Source organism: Aethalodelphis obliquidens, unplaced genomic scaffold, assembly GCF_003676395.1.
Source record: "Aethalodelphis obliquidens isolate GAN/ISIS:26980383/991018 unplaced genomic scaffold, ASM367639v1 scaffold18, whole genome shotgun sequence".
NCBI classification, from domain to species: domain Eukaryota; kingdom Metazoa; phylum Chordata; class Mammalia; order Artiodactyla; family Delphinidae; genus Aethalodelphis; species Aethalodelphis obliquidens.
In genome coordinates, this window is record NW_020837962.1 from 12,146,702 (window position 1) to 12,163,648 (window position 16,947).

At 56.6% G+C, this 16,947-nt stretch overlaps 1 protein-coding gene across 4 annotated transcripts in view; it reads right to left on the reverse strand.

Moving 5' to 3' along the window:
- The window catches only part of MAPK8IP3 (mitogen-activated protein kinase 8 interacting protein 3), a 47,682-nt gene that overhangs the window by 12,163 nt on the left and 18,572 nt on the right, over positions 1-16,947 (reverse strand). For 3 of the 4 annotated variants that reach the window (XM_027117852.1, XM_027117849.1, XM_027117851.1), the window contains 7 exons: positions 16,696-16,766; positions 16,336-16,427; positions 10,582-10,723; positions 7,076-7,322; positions 6,406-6,508; positions 6,042-6,160; positions 101-112 (listed from right to left, as the gene is read on the reverse strand). In XM_027117852.1, coding sequence (XP_026973653.1) covers positions 101-112; positions 6,042-6,160; positions 6,406-6,508; positions 7,076-7,322; positions 10,582-10,723; positions 16,336-16,427; positions 16,696-16,766 — 786 coding nt within the window. Of the gene's footprint in view, positions 1-100; positions 113-6,041; positions 6,161-6,405; positions 6,509-7,075; positions 7,323-9,316; positions 9,427-10,581; positions 10,724-16,335; positions 16,428-16,695; positions 16,767-16,947 lie in introns of those variants that run through there. The other variant, XM_027117853.1, reaches the window with a different exon arrangement.

Below are 16,947 nucleotides of genomic sequence, written 5' to 3' on the forward strand. Positions count from 1 at the left end.
TGACTGGGCAGCAGCAGTGGGGTGTCCCAGGGTGCCACCCCCTCCACCTGGACGCCACCATGGGGAAGAGGGTCCGCAAACAGACAGCAGAGATACACACCTGAGAACTCCCCTGGGGCCGTGTCCAGCGAAGCACAGAGAGACGGGGAAGGAAGTGACAAAGGTTAATTGGTGACTGAAACCAACAAAATGAAGAAACTCTTATTAAAGAAAAAGCGACGATGATCAGCCATTTCCACGTTGAAGGGCCCAAAAGCATACGAGCAGACGACCCCAGGCCTGTGGGTGCCAAATGCATCCAAGGCAGGAACCCTGAAGGAAAGGGGAGGTCAGAACATCACGCTCCTCAGTCCTGGGGGCCCTGGGGCAGGCGTGCAGATCTAAAGCCTGCTTGCCCCTGTACTCCCACCACCATCAGGAGGGCCAGACCCCTGTAAAGCTAACGTGTGTGTGGGTGTGGTGTGGTGGGTGCTGGGCATCCAGCCTCACAGGCGCCCCCAGAGTGAGTGAGCCACGGACAAGGACCTGGCCTCGGTGGGGGGTGGGGGTGGGGCCCTGGCCAGCCCAGGTCTTAGGGGAAGGGCAAGAGCTTAGGTCAAGGGCAACCAGAAGACAAGGGCCCTACTGTGTAGGGAGGGAATCACTGAGTCAGGATGTGAGGGGTGGGGGGGGACGCTTGTGCCAAACTGCTCTCTGCCACCCAGCTGAAGACTTGAGGAAATGATGCTGTTCTATTTGGTTCATTTCACGCAGAATTGGTATAAAAAGTCGCCTGACTTAAATGACAAACTACAGAATCTGTGGAAGGAATTCAAATGATAAAGTGGATTTATCATTTTGATAGGCGGTTCAGAAGTGGATGTGTCCCCTCTCATCTCTACTTCCCAGGCAGCTGCTGTTCACGCTTGATATTCTCCTTCTCAGACATCTTTCTAGGCAGACATCAGTTTCTAAAAAACAAAATCGTGACCACCACTCTCCATCCTCTTGCGCAACTTCCTCCGTTGCACCTCACACGGTATCCCAGGACCCCTTCCACATGAAGGATCCACGATCACCTTGAAAGCTTCGATGTATTTCCATATGGAGACGTCCCATCGTTTCCTAGGGCATCGGCTCCTTTGACAGGTATTTCGGGCCTGCACGGTTGTGTGTGGGCACCAGGACTCGCGCACGGGCTCCTGTGGGTGCCTTGGCCCTATCTGAGGAGAGGTGGTCCCGCTCCCTCCAGGTCCAGCCTGGCCGTACCCTGCCAGCTGGCCTCTGCCGGCCACCTCCCATCAGTGGGGTGGACAGTACCCACTTCATTTTTATCAATCATTTGAGGAAAAAGAGTTAGCTGTATACTCTCTCACTATTCATTTCTGTGTTATTCTTGAAGTTAAACATCTTTTCAGGTTTGTGGGTCTCTTCTGTGAATGTCCTGCTTTATCCTCTACTCATTTCATATTAAAAAAAATTTTTTTAAATTAATTTTTGCCTGCATTGGGTCTTCATTGCTGCACACAGGCTATCTCTAGTTGCGGCGAGTGGGGGCAACTCTTTGTTCCGGTGTGCAGACTTCTCGTTGCGGTGGCTTCTCTTGTTGTGGAGCACAGGCTCTAGGTGCAAGGGCTTCAGTAGTCGTGGCATGTGGGCTCAGTAATTGTGGCTCGCGGGCTCTAGAGCACAGGCTCAGTAGTTGTGGCGCACGGGTTTAGTTGCTCCGTGGCATGTGGGATCTTACCAGACTAGGGCTCGAACCTGTGTCCCCTGCATTGGCAGGCAGATTCTTAACCACTGCACCACTAGGGAAGCTTCCTATTGTACTTCACTTCTTTTAACGTTAATGGTGGAAACCATAAATACATATATATACATACACATACGTACATACACACACACACACACACACACACACACACACACACACATATATTCTTTGGTTTTGGCAATGAAGAGAAGCCCAGATTATGAAAATACTCTCCAATATTCTCTTCCAGTTCTGTTATCCTTGTATTTTTATGTTTAGATCTTTAATCCACCTAGAAATTATTTTTGTGTTCGGAGTGAGGTTGAATTAGACCTCATTTTTTTCCAAGTGGCTAGTCAACGAATCCAGTACACATATTGAATAATCCATCATCTGAATGTCTTCAGGAACTGGTGATGGGGGACCAGGCCTCCTGTCACTGACACTTCCTCCAGCTGAGCCAGACTCTGGGGACTCGAGCAGACCCCAGCTCATCCCTCCACCCTGCTGGACAAAGGGCCGGCCCCTCACTCCAGGGCTCTGTCCACAGATCACAGGAGCTCGCGGTTCTCCTCAACATCTCAGGGCTGCCTGCCTTGCCTGTGCTCCTCGTGATGAAGGCTCCAGAAAGGCACCCAAAGGCCCATCACTCCCAAGAGTGGGGTCTCATTCCAACCAGAACTAAGTGGTGCCTGAGAGGGCCCCCGCCCGCCAAGCGTTGCAGCGCAAGTGCCTGGGCACTCACCATCAGGTGAGAAGACGATTCTCACTTCAGCCCCTCAACACAGACCCATCAGATGCACTGGTTAGAGCTTCTCACGTCAGGCACTCCTGCTTGAGGGAACTGACCTCAGGAGATGCATCAGACATCATTTCCCTCTCAGGAATCCTGCTGCAACAGACTGCACCTCTATCTACTGACTCAGTCAATGTGGCTCCAGGTAAAACTCACTGGTGTGCGGTTTCTAGTTCTCTGCTTTTCTCTCCCATCACTCTTTATGGAGACTCTGGCGTCCGGAATGGTGCTGTCTGAACCACAGGATGTGGCCACATGCTAGAGCATCTGCCAGCCCCGGGGGCGCCAGGATGGGTGGGGGGCAGTCACATGGAGTGAGCACGCACACCATCAGCACTGCACCTGTGGGCGCTGCAGGGGAGGGGACAGCTCTGCAGCCTGGGGCCACAGGGCAAGGCAGGAAACGTGGCCGACGGGATGGACTGACTGGCAGGCCACCCAGTGCCACCAGGTAGCGAGGAGGCCAGTGAGCTCCGGTGATCTCATAGAACCATGCGAGGCATCACAAGTGTAGCAGAAGCATCAGTCACAACAGTCAAAAGTGAAATGACCCAAATGTCCATCAGTGGCTGAATGGATACATGAAATGTGGCCTATCCACACTGAAACATTATTCAGCCATAAAAAGGAATGAAACTCTGACACACTCCAACACGGACGAACCTTAAAGGCATGATGCTAAATGAAGGTAGCCAGATGGAAAAGGTCACTGACGTGAAATGTCCAGAACAGGCAAGTCTGCAGAGATAGGAAGTAGAGCAGCAGTGCCAGGGTGGTGGCGGGAAGCGACTGCTAGTGGGTACAGGTTTCGTTTGAGGGGCGGTGTAAAATGTTCTAAAGCTATGTGGTGATGACTGCACAAATCCGAACGTGCTAAAAGTCACTGAGGCGTACACTGAAAGTGGGTGGATTGTATGGTGTGGAAATTCCATCTCAATAAGGCTGTTAAAAAAAGCACAGCGGTGGTCGGAGGCAGGGCTGCCACCCTGGGTGGGACCTGAGTTCAAGTCCTGGCTCTGCCACTTCACCTCGGCCTCTGTGACCTCAGTTTCTTCATCTGTGAAATGGAGACACTAGCAGTATGAGGCATTAACGGTGGCTGGGTATATAAAACATTGGTGTCGCTCTTCTTGTAAGGCCCGTGATGAGTGTTGGAATCTTGTCACATGACGAGACTGAAGAAAGGTACGAGGTGCAGGGGCCCCCGCTTCGCCCCTCAGACCTCCTCCAGAGCTCCGCACCAGGAGCGGGAATGCGAAGCTGGGCCTCCGACCCTGACATGGAAATGCAAAACATCCTATGTCTGTATGTCTTCCTAGGGAGATGCCTTTTACCTTTTTATCAGGTTCTCAAAAGCTCAAGAAAGTGTGGTGCCCTGCTGTGTAAGCTCTCTAGTGCAGGAGGCTGCCCCCCAGGCCCGGTGCGGCTCCAACGTTGCCCGGGCAGAAAGGCACTCCTTCCAGTGACCACCCGTCACAGCCTGGATCCCAGGTGCCTCCTCCCGGCCACGCCTGGCCCTGCTGGTGTGAGCACATGCAGGGGAGCAGCCTACAGCCCATCCCCACGAGTCCACACCTGTCCAGGGGGTTCCCACATCTAGAAAGATCTACGCCCGCAGGTAGCTATGACAGTGGTATTCAAACAGCAAAAATTAGAATTGATTAGGCAATTCACAGTCACACAAAGATAAGGAAATTAAAACGTGCAGAGGAATCTTAGTGGTTCAGGGAAACATTAACATCAGCCATGAAGAAAAGGCCAGACAAAAGCTGCCACCCCACGTCCCAGGTGCGCATGCTGGGGCCCTGGCACCTGGGAGGGTGTCACTCATCACGGCTTGGGGGCTCCTCTGGTTTTTACTTCCTTCTTGGCAATGTCTGATATTACTTTAATATTATTATCAGCATGTATCCTTTTTCTAAAAATAAAAAAATGCCTAAAAATTGAATTTATATGGTAGTATCTGAAATATGTAAAGAAGAGAAGGATGTCAAAATACTAAAAGTGACTATCCCTAATGAGTAGACTTTTTCTGAATACTAACAGCTTTTGTGTATTTTTAAATATATATTTTTACAATGCTTGTGAGAAAAATTCCATTAAAAATATATACTGCCAAAAGCGGGCATCTCTGTCTTGTTCCTAATCTTAGAGGGGACGCTTTCAGTCTTTCACCATTGAGTATGAATGTACTTTACTGAAATGTACACCTAAAAACTGATAAGTTTTACATTATGGTTTTACCACAATTTGATATATACAGTTGTGTACCTGTATCTCTGGCTGAAAATTCTGGCTGAAAAATTTAAATTCTGGCTGAAAAAACTTCTGTTCCAGGCACAAGGCGTGCTGGTGCTAAACACCCCAGATGCTGCTGCTGCCTGGAGGTCTCCCCACCCTGAGTAAGACAATCAACTTATGAGAACTAATAGGAATGCAGGCCCACTGCAAAGAAGCGAGGCTGTTCCAGCTAAAAACGCCAGCTGGGCCCCCTTCGTTTGCAGGTCAGGCCTGGTGGTGTGTGCAGCTGGCAGGCCGGCCGGGCGGCGCTGTCTACCCGGGGAACCGGTCCAAAGATGCCCCGAGTCCCTGCTGGTGCGTCTATCAGGGGGGAGTGAGAGCAGCAGAGAGGCTGGCAACAGAAACCCTCAGATGCCAGACAGCTCCGCCTCCTCAGGCAGCAGATGATAAAACATGGATCAAACGTCAGAAGGCAGCCTTCCCAGATTCTCTTAGTGGAATCGCTACCACCCTGCTTGCCACGTATCCAGTGGAGGCAGCTGCTGCCCCTCCCCAAGGAGAAACAAGAGGACCCTTCCTTGGGGTGTGGGGAGGGGACAGAACAGAACCACGGCCCTGACGCCCACCTTGCTGGCTGCTGAGCAGGAGAGAGGGCTTCGGGGACAAGGCCGCTTCTCCAGGCTGGGGCTCCGGACACACATCTGGGCCAGGGGAGCTTGAACCCCACTGAGAGACAGCGTGACTTCCCTCCACTGCCCTGAGGGCCACAGCCTGGCCTCAGAGCCATGCAGGCTGCCCTCAGGTACAGGCATACGCTGGCACACGGGGCCTGGCTCGGGCAGGGAGGGAGGACCAGGAGCAAGTCTGCATCAGGCAGGCTGTCTCTGCACCCGTCTCAGACATAGCCTCACAGGGCTCCCAGAGGGCACTGACACTGTCTGGGCACGCTCCTCGTGGACTGGAGGAGCTGGCAACCACCACCCTCCCAAAACGTTCCTAGAAAGTGGGCTGCCCAGGGGAGGGGCTTGGAGCAGGGCTGGGCTGAGGGCTACTGGGAATGGGTTTCTTCTTGGGCTGACAAGATGGTCTATAGACAGTTGCTCGAATCCGTGAGCACCCCAAACCCCACCGAGCGGCACACTTTAAGAGGCGAGTTACGGTAAGTGAATACATCTCAATATTCAGTTTGTAAAAAGAACTTCCTGGCTCACAGAGACTTTGCTTTCATCACAAACTCAACCACAACAGGGTCCCGGGGATGGCTGTTTTTACCTAGCAGGTCGGCCCCTTCGTCCACATCCCCGATGACCTCGGACCCCGCAGTCGACAGCTCGTGGTACAGGGAGTCAGTGTTGATGCCAAAAGCCTTGTTCACGATCCCCTGGGTTGGGCTGTGGGGACACGCAGCCAAGGAAGGTGGAGTGAGTGGGCAGCACCACTGGACAGCACACGGGGACACCTCTGAGGGGCCACTCGATGCCAACACCGCTGGCGCAAGTGCAGGTGTGGCGGGTGGCGGGTCAGTGTCCTGGGCAGTTCTCCCACCTCGAGGGGCTGCGAGGCACCTCTACCAGGGGCACCAACTCCCAGGGTGAGTGCTGAGCCATTCGGGACTGGCTTTGGGCCCAGTGAGCACCTGCTGCCCGTGCGGTCCAGGCGGGGCTCCCGGCCCATGTCCAGCTCTGGGGTGGAGTCGATAATGTCCTGAACATCAGACCACTCGTCACTGCTGCCCATGCCTGGGGGAAACAGTGGAGCCCAGGGTCAGGGGGTGACCAGCAGTTCCCTGTACCACTCATGGCTGCCCTGGGGCCCCTTGTCCGGAGACCCCACGCTAGGCCACCACAGGCAGGGATGGTCATGGTGGGGGATCTTCCGGAGCTGGTGGCTGGATGGGGCCTGTCCCCCAGAACTGTGATCCCATCTGAACAGGCCATTTTTTCCTTCCCTTTTCTCTGATTAGACTGTGTCTGCTGGATGACAGTGGTCTACTGTCAGGCTGAGTTGTGTCCCCCAAATTCACAGGCTGAAGCCCTGGACCCCAGTTCCTCAGAATGTGACTGTATTGGAGATGGGTTTTTAAAGAGGTGATGAAGGTGAAATGAGGCCAAAGGGTGGGCCCTGGTCTCATCTGACTGTTTCCTTATAAAAAGCAGGGGTCGGTCAGGACACACATACAGAGGCATGACCACTTGAGGACAGGGCAGCCAAGGAGAGGCCTCAGGAGCGACCAGCCCTGCGAACTGGGAGGAGACATGCGTGGTGCTGGTGAGGGTGGGGCGCTGGGCAGGCAGGGCGGCCAGTACCTATGCTGACGTTGCGCATCTCCTGTGTGACCTGCACCTCCATGTTGCGGCTGTTGCGCTTCTCCCGCGCTCTCTTGTTGTTCTTGGAGCTGCCGCTGTAGTCGCCCAGATGTTGCAGGCCCTCGCTGAGGGGTGTGACCGCAGCCGAGGGCACAGAGGACGTGGGCGTGTTGGACTTGGTGCCCGTGGTGCTGGGCGTGGCCGCCGCTGAGGACTGGCCTGACTCGGACATCTCATCCTGCGGACACTGGGGCCAAACACAGGAAGAGGGAAGCTCGTGGCGCGGGTCAGGTCCCCCGGGGAGGCCACGAGGGGTGGACCACGCAGGGCCGGCAGGGCCTCGGCCACCACCACGAGGCTCCCTTGCTTGGGGTCTTTGCCACTCGGCCACAGTAAAACAGCACTCCGTGCCAGAATGGAAGTGACAGGAGGCCACTTCTCTCCCGCTGGGCTGATTCCTCCCAGCCTCTTCACTTGACTCATCCAGCCTCTGGCTTTCCAGAGGCGGCTACACCTTATTTAAATGGCTTGGGCCGGGCTTTTGGCTTGCACGCTTTCCAGTATGGGGCTAGACACGAAGCTATGTGGATGTGGCCGGTAACCCCTTGCAGCCGGTGGGTGGGCCGAGCTAAGCCCCGGCCCAGGTCAGGGCAGAAGCTCCCCGGCTGGGAAGGAGGCCGGGGAGGCCGGCGTGCCTTCTGATCAAGTTACTGCTCCACTGCGAGGCCCTCGAGGGCTGGTCCCTCTCGTTCCTGCCTCCTGCCTCCCGCCCTGGCCACAGTCAGGGGCTGTGACAAGTGGGCACCTCCCCAGTTCTGCCAGTGGTGGCCTCCCCAACAAAGAGACACCAGGGGATGGGTCTCGCTTAATCTCCACGGCCCAACCGAACCAAAGTTTGCCTTCAACACCTACGCAAATGCAAATTCCACAGAATGGGACGTCCCCCAAATGTTCCGAGAGTGAAAAAAGACCAGATTAGTAAAAACTGCAATCAACTGTTGACCTTAAGAATCTCCCTGGAGAGAGAACACATTGTTTGAATAAATGTGGACAGCAAACAAACATTCCTCTCCTACCGTCTTTCCTGGTGAAATCATCAGGGAACCTCAATAAAAATAGCCTCCGCTCTTCTACGAACTAACATCGGTAACCCCAGACTCACCCCCGACTCATCCCTGGGCAGGTGCCGTGGGGCCCCCACAGCCTCTTTCTTGCCTGGTGCCGAGAAGGGGCATGGCCTCAGGAGGGGCTGAGGCCCATGGGGGCGGAGGGGGGCAGCACTGAGAGGCCACTCTGGGTACATGTTCCCATCGGCGCCAGATCACACGGTTTCCTCAGAGGACACACTTTCAGGAGAACTTTCTTACAAGAGGAGCTGATGACGGGGTGTCGGCCTTCTCTGTGAAGCTGGATGGATGCTGGGACCAACCTACCCCCACCTTTAACTAGGAAGGGCTGACTGTGCTCCCATGGCCACCTCCAGGTGACTAGGAGTCAGAGTGGTTTGGGAGCCTTGTGGGATCTGCCTTTTCCCGAGCAGCCTGGTCCCCGCCAGGCGCCGCCTCTCCCTGGGCTGAGACTCTTCTACCCGGAACCTCACATCCTCGTTCTCCTCTCGACAGGGCTCCCATCCCAGCAGCTGTGTCCCCGAGGGACACTTGGTGATGTCTGGAGACACTTGTGGTGACCAGAGCTGGGGATGGGTGGAGGCAAGGTGCCCACAACACCCCACAGGGAACAGGATGGCCCCCATAGCCAACAACACTCATCCGGGTTGCTGATGAGCTGTGGTGAGAAGCGCCCCCTGCAAACATTTTTGGTTTGGGTTTGGGTTCTGCAGCTCAGGGCCAATTTGTAAAGAAAAAACCCTTTCCTCTTCACAGCACCGTGCACACTGCACGCCTCTGTGGTGGGGGCCCGAGTGCTCTCCCACAGGGAGGGTTCCGAGGAGAGTGGTACCCGAGGAGGGCTATGCTCCAGGCTGATGCACAGGGACTTCCACAAAGACGGCCGGACACATGAGCCCATGCCTCACGGAAGCACACACTGTCAGACCACCTGACTCAATGGCCACGCTCCCCACCTGTCCGTGATTTGAACACTGTTTCCGTGGGCCTCCTGACTCTGGTAGTCACCGTGGGTAATTCTGCGGCATAACCAGGCCTCCCCCTACTCCCCTAGCTGTCTGTCGCCTGCAGGCCACCACTTACCCACAGGACACTCCCCCTGGCCACCACTTACCTAAAGAAACCTGCCAACCTCTAACACCAACGTGCAGCAGTGACCTCCAAATGCAAAGAACCCACATCCCAGCGGCCATGCCTCCCATGAGGAGCCACAACTGTTTGGTTAAAACACTGAAAATACAGTACATAAAAACAAAAAACAAAACAAAAACAACAAAACAAATTAAAAAATTAGAAAAACTTGAAAACCTAGAGCATAAAATAAAAAGAACTTAAAAGTAATTATTAAAAAAAATCAAATAAAACACACCTATGAACTAAAACATATATAGGACTATAATTTATTAAGAGAGAACGATTTCAGACGACGCAGGAGAAAGAGAGACGCATGAGAACACAGGCTAGCCCAAGGGGCCGTCTGGAGACCCCAGCCTCCCAGCTTTCTGAGGCTCAACGCCCCCGCAGGGGCTTGGGGGTACACGCCAGCTGTGGGCCCCGCCCCTTCTGCCCGGACCCCACTTGCTGGCAGGACAGCCAGTGACTGGCGGGCACGAGGAGTGCTCACTCCGCGGAACAGACGCCGAGTGAGTGGGGTCGCTTTCCGATACAGCTGACAGCTTGTGGTGACCTCCTGCAGCCCAGCTGGACACTGCGAGGCAGGAGGACAGCCGGCAATGAATTGCGGCAGGAAGGAAGCTGTGGGGAAGACTGGGCCCACATCCACTGCTCGACCCGGCCCAGAGGGTATCCTCTGATGGCCTCAGTGGGGAATCACCAGACCCAGGGCGAGGGTCTGGTCTCTTCAACGAGCAATGGGGCCCGCGTTCCGTCCTGCCACAGCCTGCCTTCACCAGATGGGCTGAGCTCACAGACCAAGACTGGCAGCAAGTGCCCAGGGGCCCTGCACAAGTGCCTGCCCTTGGCCTTCCCAGGGCCCCAGTGCTGGGGATGGAGGGTGGGTGCTCTCACTGCTGAGCTGAGCACACCCAAGATGTCTTCCTTCTCAAACTCAGGTGGTTAGCACGGGTAGGCCGGTAAGAACAGCCCAAAGAAGAGAAGCTGACCCCTGGCCTTTGACTTTCTCCTGGTTGGAGTGCAAACCTCAGATGCTAGAAGGACAACACGTGTGGGGTGAAGCCCAGTCTGGTTGCGAGGCTCTGGGTTATGTTCGGGGATGGTCACTACGCTCAGCCCTGCCCGATGGGCACGCCCTGGCTGTAGGCAGGTCCCCGAGCAGCCAAGAGTCCCGGCTGCGGCCACACCCTCCTGAAAGAATGTGGGGCAACGGGGAGCCCTCACTCCATAGCACGGCTACAAAACCTGGTAGCTGGAGCTGAGCTGCAGCTGGCCGAGGTCACTCAGGTGCCAGTGGTCCCCCGCAGGCATGAGCTTGCCCCCCATCTGTGCACGTACCATACCGTCGGTCAGGGGGAAGACGCTCAGGGAGGTGGGGCGCTCCTTCCTGTTGAAATGTGGGGAGAGAAGGAGAGGGGGGATTAGACAGTGGCTCCTGAAACAGGGCTGCAAACTCTTTCTGGACATGCAGATGCTTATTCTGTAGCTGGAGCTGCTCTAAAAGACGCCCCTGACCACGGGCTGTAGGGAAGGGCGTGACCTTCTGGGTGGCCAGGCACACAGGACCTCAGACCCCTCTGACCTGCAGCCGCACTAATCAGCGTGTTCACCCGCTCAGGGCATCGCCACTCCGCTGTGATCCCATAGAACATTTCCCCTCCGTTACACTGTCATTTATCACTTTTATTTATTTCCATTGTAAACAGACACCTGCACAGCAGTGCCTGTGATAGGCCCTTTGGCATCACAGGCAGCATTGCCTGGTTCCTCCTTGGCCCTACTTCTGCCTCCTGGAGCCAGCCAGGAGGAGTCAACCCTTTCTCCCCTGTTCTTTGTTCCTCGCCCTCCCCCAACACCCCATCACTGTTTTCAGGAGACCTGGGTACGGAGTTTCTCATGGGGCGCTTTTCTCTTGCCCTGAGCAGTTCCCCCCGTCACGGAGCACTGACACCACAGAGGCACCTTATAAAGCTATGCTAGCCAACTGAGAATGTCCAGTGGGCTGGACTGATGCTCAAAGCCGCCTGCCGTGGGCTCAGTCCCTGGGATATGCCCCGCGGGCTGTTAGCGGCGAGGGAATGGAGCCCAGGCCCAGGGCAGACACATGGCACCCCAGAGCCTGTCGGTGGCTGCATGGAGTCCATGCTGCTCAGAGCTGTTCAGGCCAAGCATCCGAATCCCTGACACACAGGGGCTGAGGTGGGAGGGGTGGCAAGGCTTCCTCAGGGGTCCCACGGAGCCGGGTCCAGAGGCTGGGCTGTCCTGGAGGGAGGATGGTGGCTTCCTCACAGTGCCTGGAGGATGCAGGTGATGGACAGGGGAGCGGAGCGGCCGCCATGACCAGAACTTCCTATGGCTGGCGGGCAGCTGCCTGAGGCACGACTCTGGGAAGAATGTCTCTCTGGGGGTGCCCCAACGGCTCCAGGGCGGCGGGGCTGGGGCGCAGCAGGAGGAGAACTCCGAATCTGGAAGCCCCTCCGAGCTGCTCGAGCTGTTGGGTCTGTTCTGTTCAGGAAGACACTGCCTCCCGCAGAGCAGGGTCCCCAGACCTGTTGGGACCTGGCTGTGCCTCTGGGGGCTAAGCTGTGGGAGGGACAGGGCCAGAGGAGGCCTGCAGGGCTGGACAGGGGCCTCGGCCGCTCAGGAAGGCAGTTTCCTGCTGACGACCTCAAGTGCCTCATGCAGCCGTTGTCCCACATGACAGACGACACTTTCTTGGTTAAGAGCTCAGACGTCAAATTAGAAAGCTCTGGGTCTGCAGATCCATCCCAAGCTCAGCAGCCCATGGCTCAGTCCTCGCCAGGCTGTTCTCTGACCACAGCCCCCAGGCCCTCGGCGTCCGGGAAGGCAGCCACTGCTCCGTGGGCTGCTCCTTCAGGGCTCCCAGCCCCTCATCCACCACTGCTCCTCCACTGGGCTCCCAGTGCCCATATGGGGGTGCCTCTCCTGGGGCCCAGCTCTGACCTCGGTGGGGGACGCACATAAGGGGTTCCTCGGCCCAGGCTGTCACCAGATACCACAGGGTAACATGACGGCAGGGCAGGGTGGGGCCACCTGCCCCCCAGGATGAGAGCCCGTATCCATCGCCCGCCTCCACGACTCTATGCGTCAACAGACAGCCAGGCCGCACTCCCCGATGGAAATCCTCACGAGGATCGAGTCCTGCGTCCTCTCCGCTGCTCCCCGCAACCGCAAGCCTCAAGAGCATTCGCTGGGTGCTGCTGACTGCTGGCCAGAGCCCATCCAAGGCTCACCCACCGTGTCCTCTTGTTATAGCCCTGCAGCTCCCCCGGGAGACGCCAATGCTCGTCCACTTCAGAGGCTATAGCCCGAGGGCGTCACGCTGCTCGCAGAGGTCACGCCACTGGCTCTGGGTCCTAAGTGACTGAGCTGGGCTGCCTAACACCAGGCGCAGGGTCTCCACCCCTGCCCGCCACGTCCTGGGGGTGCAGACATGCGGCCCCGACCCGCAGGCCGGGTGGACGTTTGCTAGTGGGGCCTGCACTGCTACCTGCTTCAGGGCTGCCTTGGGGCCTGGGATCCGCCTGCCTCTCCTTGGCAGCAGGCCCTGTCAACGCCAAGTCCAGAGCCTCCAATCTGTATGATTCCGGCAGCCATCCGAGCTCCCCCAACCCGAGGCCCAGGGACAGCTGCAGCCTTTACCTTCTCCTCCACGACTGGCGAGGACTGCAGGGCAGTGACAGACGAAGGCCAGCACACGGCGGGGACAGCACAGAGGGCAAGACAAGAAGGCAACATTAGAGAGGGAAGGTTGGGGGCTCTGGGGGCATGTGTGCGCACATGGAGAGGGAGGCCCCCATGGAGACAGACAAATGTGGAACACGCAGATCCTATGCAGGATGGACACAGGGCACACAGACACACACCCCCTTGGCTTGGACGGCAGGGTGCGCCCACTCAGCCCCGGGCAGTGGGTGAGCGTCCTCCCCACGATGCTCCTGGCACACGCAAGCACTCGAGTGTGCAGTGACAGGGCACACGATTGCATACGCCATGTTCACGGGCCCACGCACGCTCACCACCGGTTTTGTTTTGTTTTAATTGATTTATTTTATTTATTTATTTTTGGCTGTGTTGGGTCTTTGTTGCTGTGTGTGGGCTTTCTCTAGCTGCGGTGAGCGAGCGCTACTCTTTGCTGTGGTACACAGGCCTCTCATTGTGGTGGTTTCTCTTGTTGTGGAGCATGGGCTCTAGGTGCGCAGGCTTCAGTAGTTGTGGCACGCAGGCTCAGAAGTTGTGAATCACGGGCTCTAGAGTACAGGCTCAGTAGTTGTGGTGCACGGGCTTAGTTGCTCCTCCACAGCATGTGGGATCTTCCCAGACCAGGGCTCGAAACCGTGTCCCCTGCATTGGCAGGCGGATTCTTAACCACTGCGCCACGATGGAAGCCCTCACCACCGGTTTTATTCTAAAGACACACAGATTCACAAAACCAAGCCAGGACTGAAGGAAAACTGTGCCTGTCTGGGCTCAGCAGTGGCCAGCAGCTCCCCGGCACTAAGGACGAGCCTCCTCGGGGAGCCGGAGAGTCTAAGCTAAGATGGGCAGACACACATCTGTCCCCAAAGGATACAGAGTTGTGGCTAGAGGGGTACACCCCAGAGAAGAGCAGGCCAGGAGGGCAGAACAGGGCTTTCCCCTTCATCTGCTGCAGTAGCACAGGCCACAGTGGGATGTCTGCACTCTCTGAGCCCTACAGAGGCCAACGCCCAGAGCAGTGAGAGAAGGCCTGTGCTTTCTCTCCTTCCACCAGCGTGCCTGCTGGACATGGGAGGCATGGCTGCCATCCACATCCATTCGTCGGAAAGTGGGCCCAGGACCGTCAGAGACGCACAGTGGGCCCTGGGAACATCTCCATCACAGCCCAGTGTCCAGGCTGGCGGGGCAAGGGCGGCTACAGGGCCAGCAGGAGCCCAGAGTCTCATACACTGTGGCAGCAAGCATGGGGCAAGCGATTTCGTGTGCCACAGTGAGGTTAAATGTCTCTAGCCAGCTGACAGAGCAATGGAGGCAGCCCAAACGCAGCCCTGCCTCTCTGCTTCCCAAACAAGCTCTGCTCCAGCCACCGCCCCGCAACACACACACACACAGGAAGGCGCCTCTTCACTGCCAAGGCACAGGAGGGTCGCAGCTGACAGCCCCAGGCTCCTCCTTCCTGCTGGCAGGCATCTCTACCCCCGTGGGGCTCAGGAAGGTGTCTTAGCAGAGAGTGTCCAGGGCCTGGAGAGGATGGACACACAGCCAAGTGCACCCTGGCCTTGGTGACACCCTGAGGAGGATCAGATGGGGATACAAGGCTGGGCAGGAATCTGGGCCTGAGCCCAAACTCTAGGTAATGCCCGAACAGCCAGCCTCTGCAGCCCCAAAACAACACGAGGAGCTCCCGATTCCAGGTTGGCTTTGGTGCAGTTCCTTGGAAATTCCCTCAGCAACTTCTAAGGGCCAGGAGTGAGGCTTTCACAGTGTGTTGGGAAACGGTGGCTTGGAGATGGGTATTTCCTACCTTCAGATAAAACTAACCCAGAAACAATATCTGCAAAGGGTTTTGTAGTTTAACACACTCTTTGATACACAATCTCTCACTTAATTCTCACAGAGCCAGGGGGGTCAGCTAATGACCCCCGATACCCTTTCCTGGGGCACACACATTTACAGAAAGAAAGCATCCACAACAGCTGTATCCCCTACTCCCCACGAGAAGCGGCGAGACTGTCTAAAAACATGCCAGTGGTCCCCTGGATGACTGCTCTTCCTAGGCCCTGCTAGGCCTCCGCTGACATATTACACTTTCCGTTTTCAAACTGGAAGACTCAACAGCTTCGCCCACCATGGCCCAGTGAGTAGCTGACGATGCCCAGAATGGAAGGGCCTGAATCTCCTTGTTTGCAGACATCACCCATCAAGGAGACAGGTGCAGAGAAAATAGAGCTTTTTCGTGACCAGACCTGGGGCTTCCGGTGTTCGCTGCAGGAACAAGGGGCCACAGCTGCAGAGGCACGAACGGCGAGCTCCATCCATTGGGCCTGGGGTTCCAGCCTCAGGCACCTCCTCCCTCCTCCAGCCTGATGGAGCCATGGCCTCCCATGGTAACACCCTGGAGAAGATCTCTGACAATCTGCTCCTGGGGTACTGAGGTGTGCTTTTATCCTGAATGAAGATGAAGCAGGAACCTGGCCTCTGCAGGCTTCTCTCTGCTCCCCGAATAAAACCAGCATGGCGGGGTGTGACTGTGTCTGCTGGTCACCGAGGTGTGCAGGCCTCCCCTACCACCTAGAGTCGATTCTCGCAAGTCGAGCTGGTTGTATTCTACAAAGTCACCGCAAACACGTTTGCTTGTAGAAGAAACATGTACATAGGTAGGTACACATCTCACACAGATTAGAATCTCCATTCCTCACTCATCCTGGTACACTGTTTCCTTTATTTTACAAAACAGAAAACGAGGTGCTAGAAGTATTTAACATGTCTTAGAGGACAGGGGCCAGAGCTGGGCTCCATCCAGTCCCCACTGACTGGCCCCTGGACCCCAGCGTCTTGCAGGACACTGCGCCACCCGCTGCCCCCATCCCTGGGCATCTCTGCAGGAGGTGGAGCGTCGCCTGGCACCACCTCAGCTGGCACCCTGTGCTCTGGGTGACTCAAATTTTTCACTGCTCTGCGTACATCTGCAGATGACTGTGAAAGTGCCATGAGTGGTGATTTTGAGGCTACAAATAAATTTTACAGAGTAGGCGAATTCAGAAACAGAATTTGCAGGTATTAGGACGGACTACATGGTTTTCCCTGGGTCTCTGAGACGGCCTGCGGGCCTGCAGCAGGCCCACCCCAGCCCCTCACCTGCTTGGTGCCGTCCTCTGCACACACCCCGGCTCAAGCCACACACTCCGACCGGACACCCCTCTCCCTGAGTCGGGGGTGGGGGCCACGGCTCCTCTTGGGGGAGGGCACCAAGCTCTGGCACCCGGCTTCCCGCCCTACCTCCTCCCCGGCAGGGTGCTCTCGGTCTGGCTGTTCCCCCCGACCTGCTGCATCTTGGACCTCTCGATGTGCTCCACGTAGGTCTGGATCATCTGTGAAGAGGACACATCTGAGTGAGTGCTCCCTGCCCACGAGGTCCACCCGCCCACCCCCTCTAGCCTGTGCCACTTTCACCCACTGGGCTCGGACAGAGATGAAGGCAGAGTTCAGGGAAGGGAGTCTGGCCACATGAGGCCCAGGGCTTTCAGGTTCAGCAGGTGAACCCCAGGGAATGAAAAGGCAGTCAAGGGCGGCAGCCAACCCCACGTGTGGGGCTTTACCACTTCCTCGTGGCCCTGGCCCCGTGGCGGGGATACCCACCTCTGTGTGCCGCTGGTGCAGGGCATTGTACTCCTTCTTCATCTCCGACTCCCGCTCCTCCAGCCGGGAAACTAGAAAACACAACCAATGTTTGTCAACTGCACAACCCGCTTCTCCAGGGCACGTACTTCTCTGGACTTGACTGCTGGGGGACAGAGTATTCCAGACAAACCCTGCCTGGACCCTGAGCTCAGAGGTGGCCTCATCAGCGCAAAACACCCTGGGGACCCTAGCAGGCGGTTCTGATGGGCC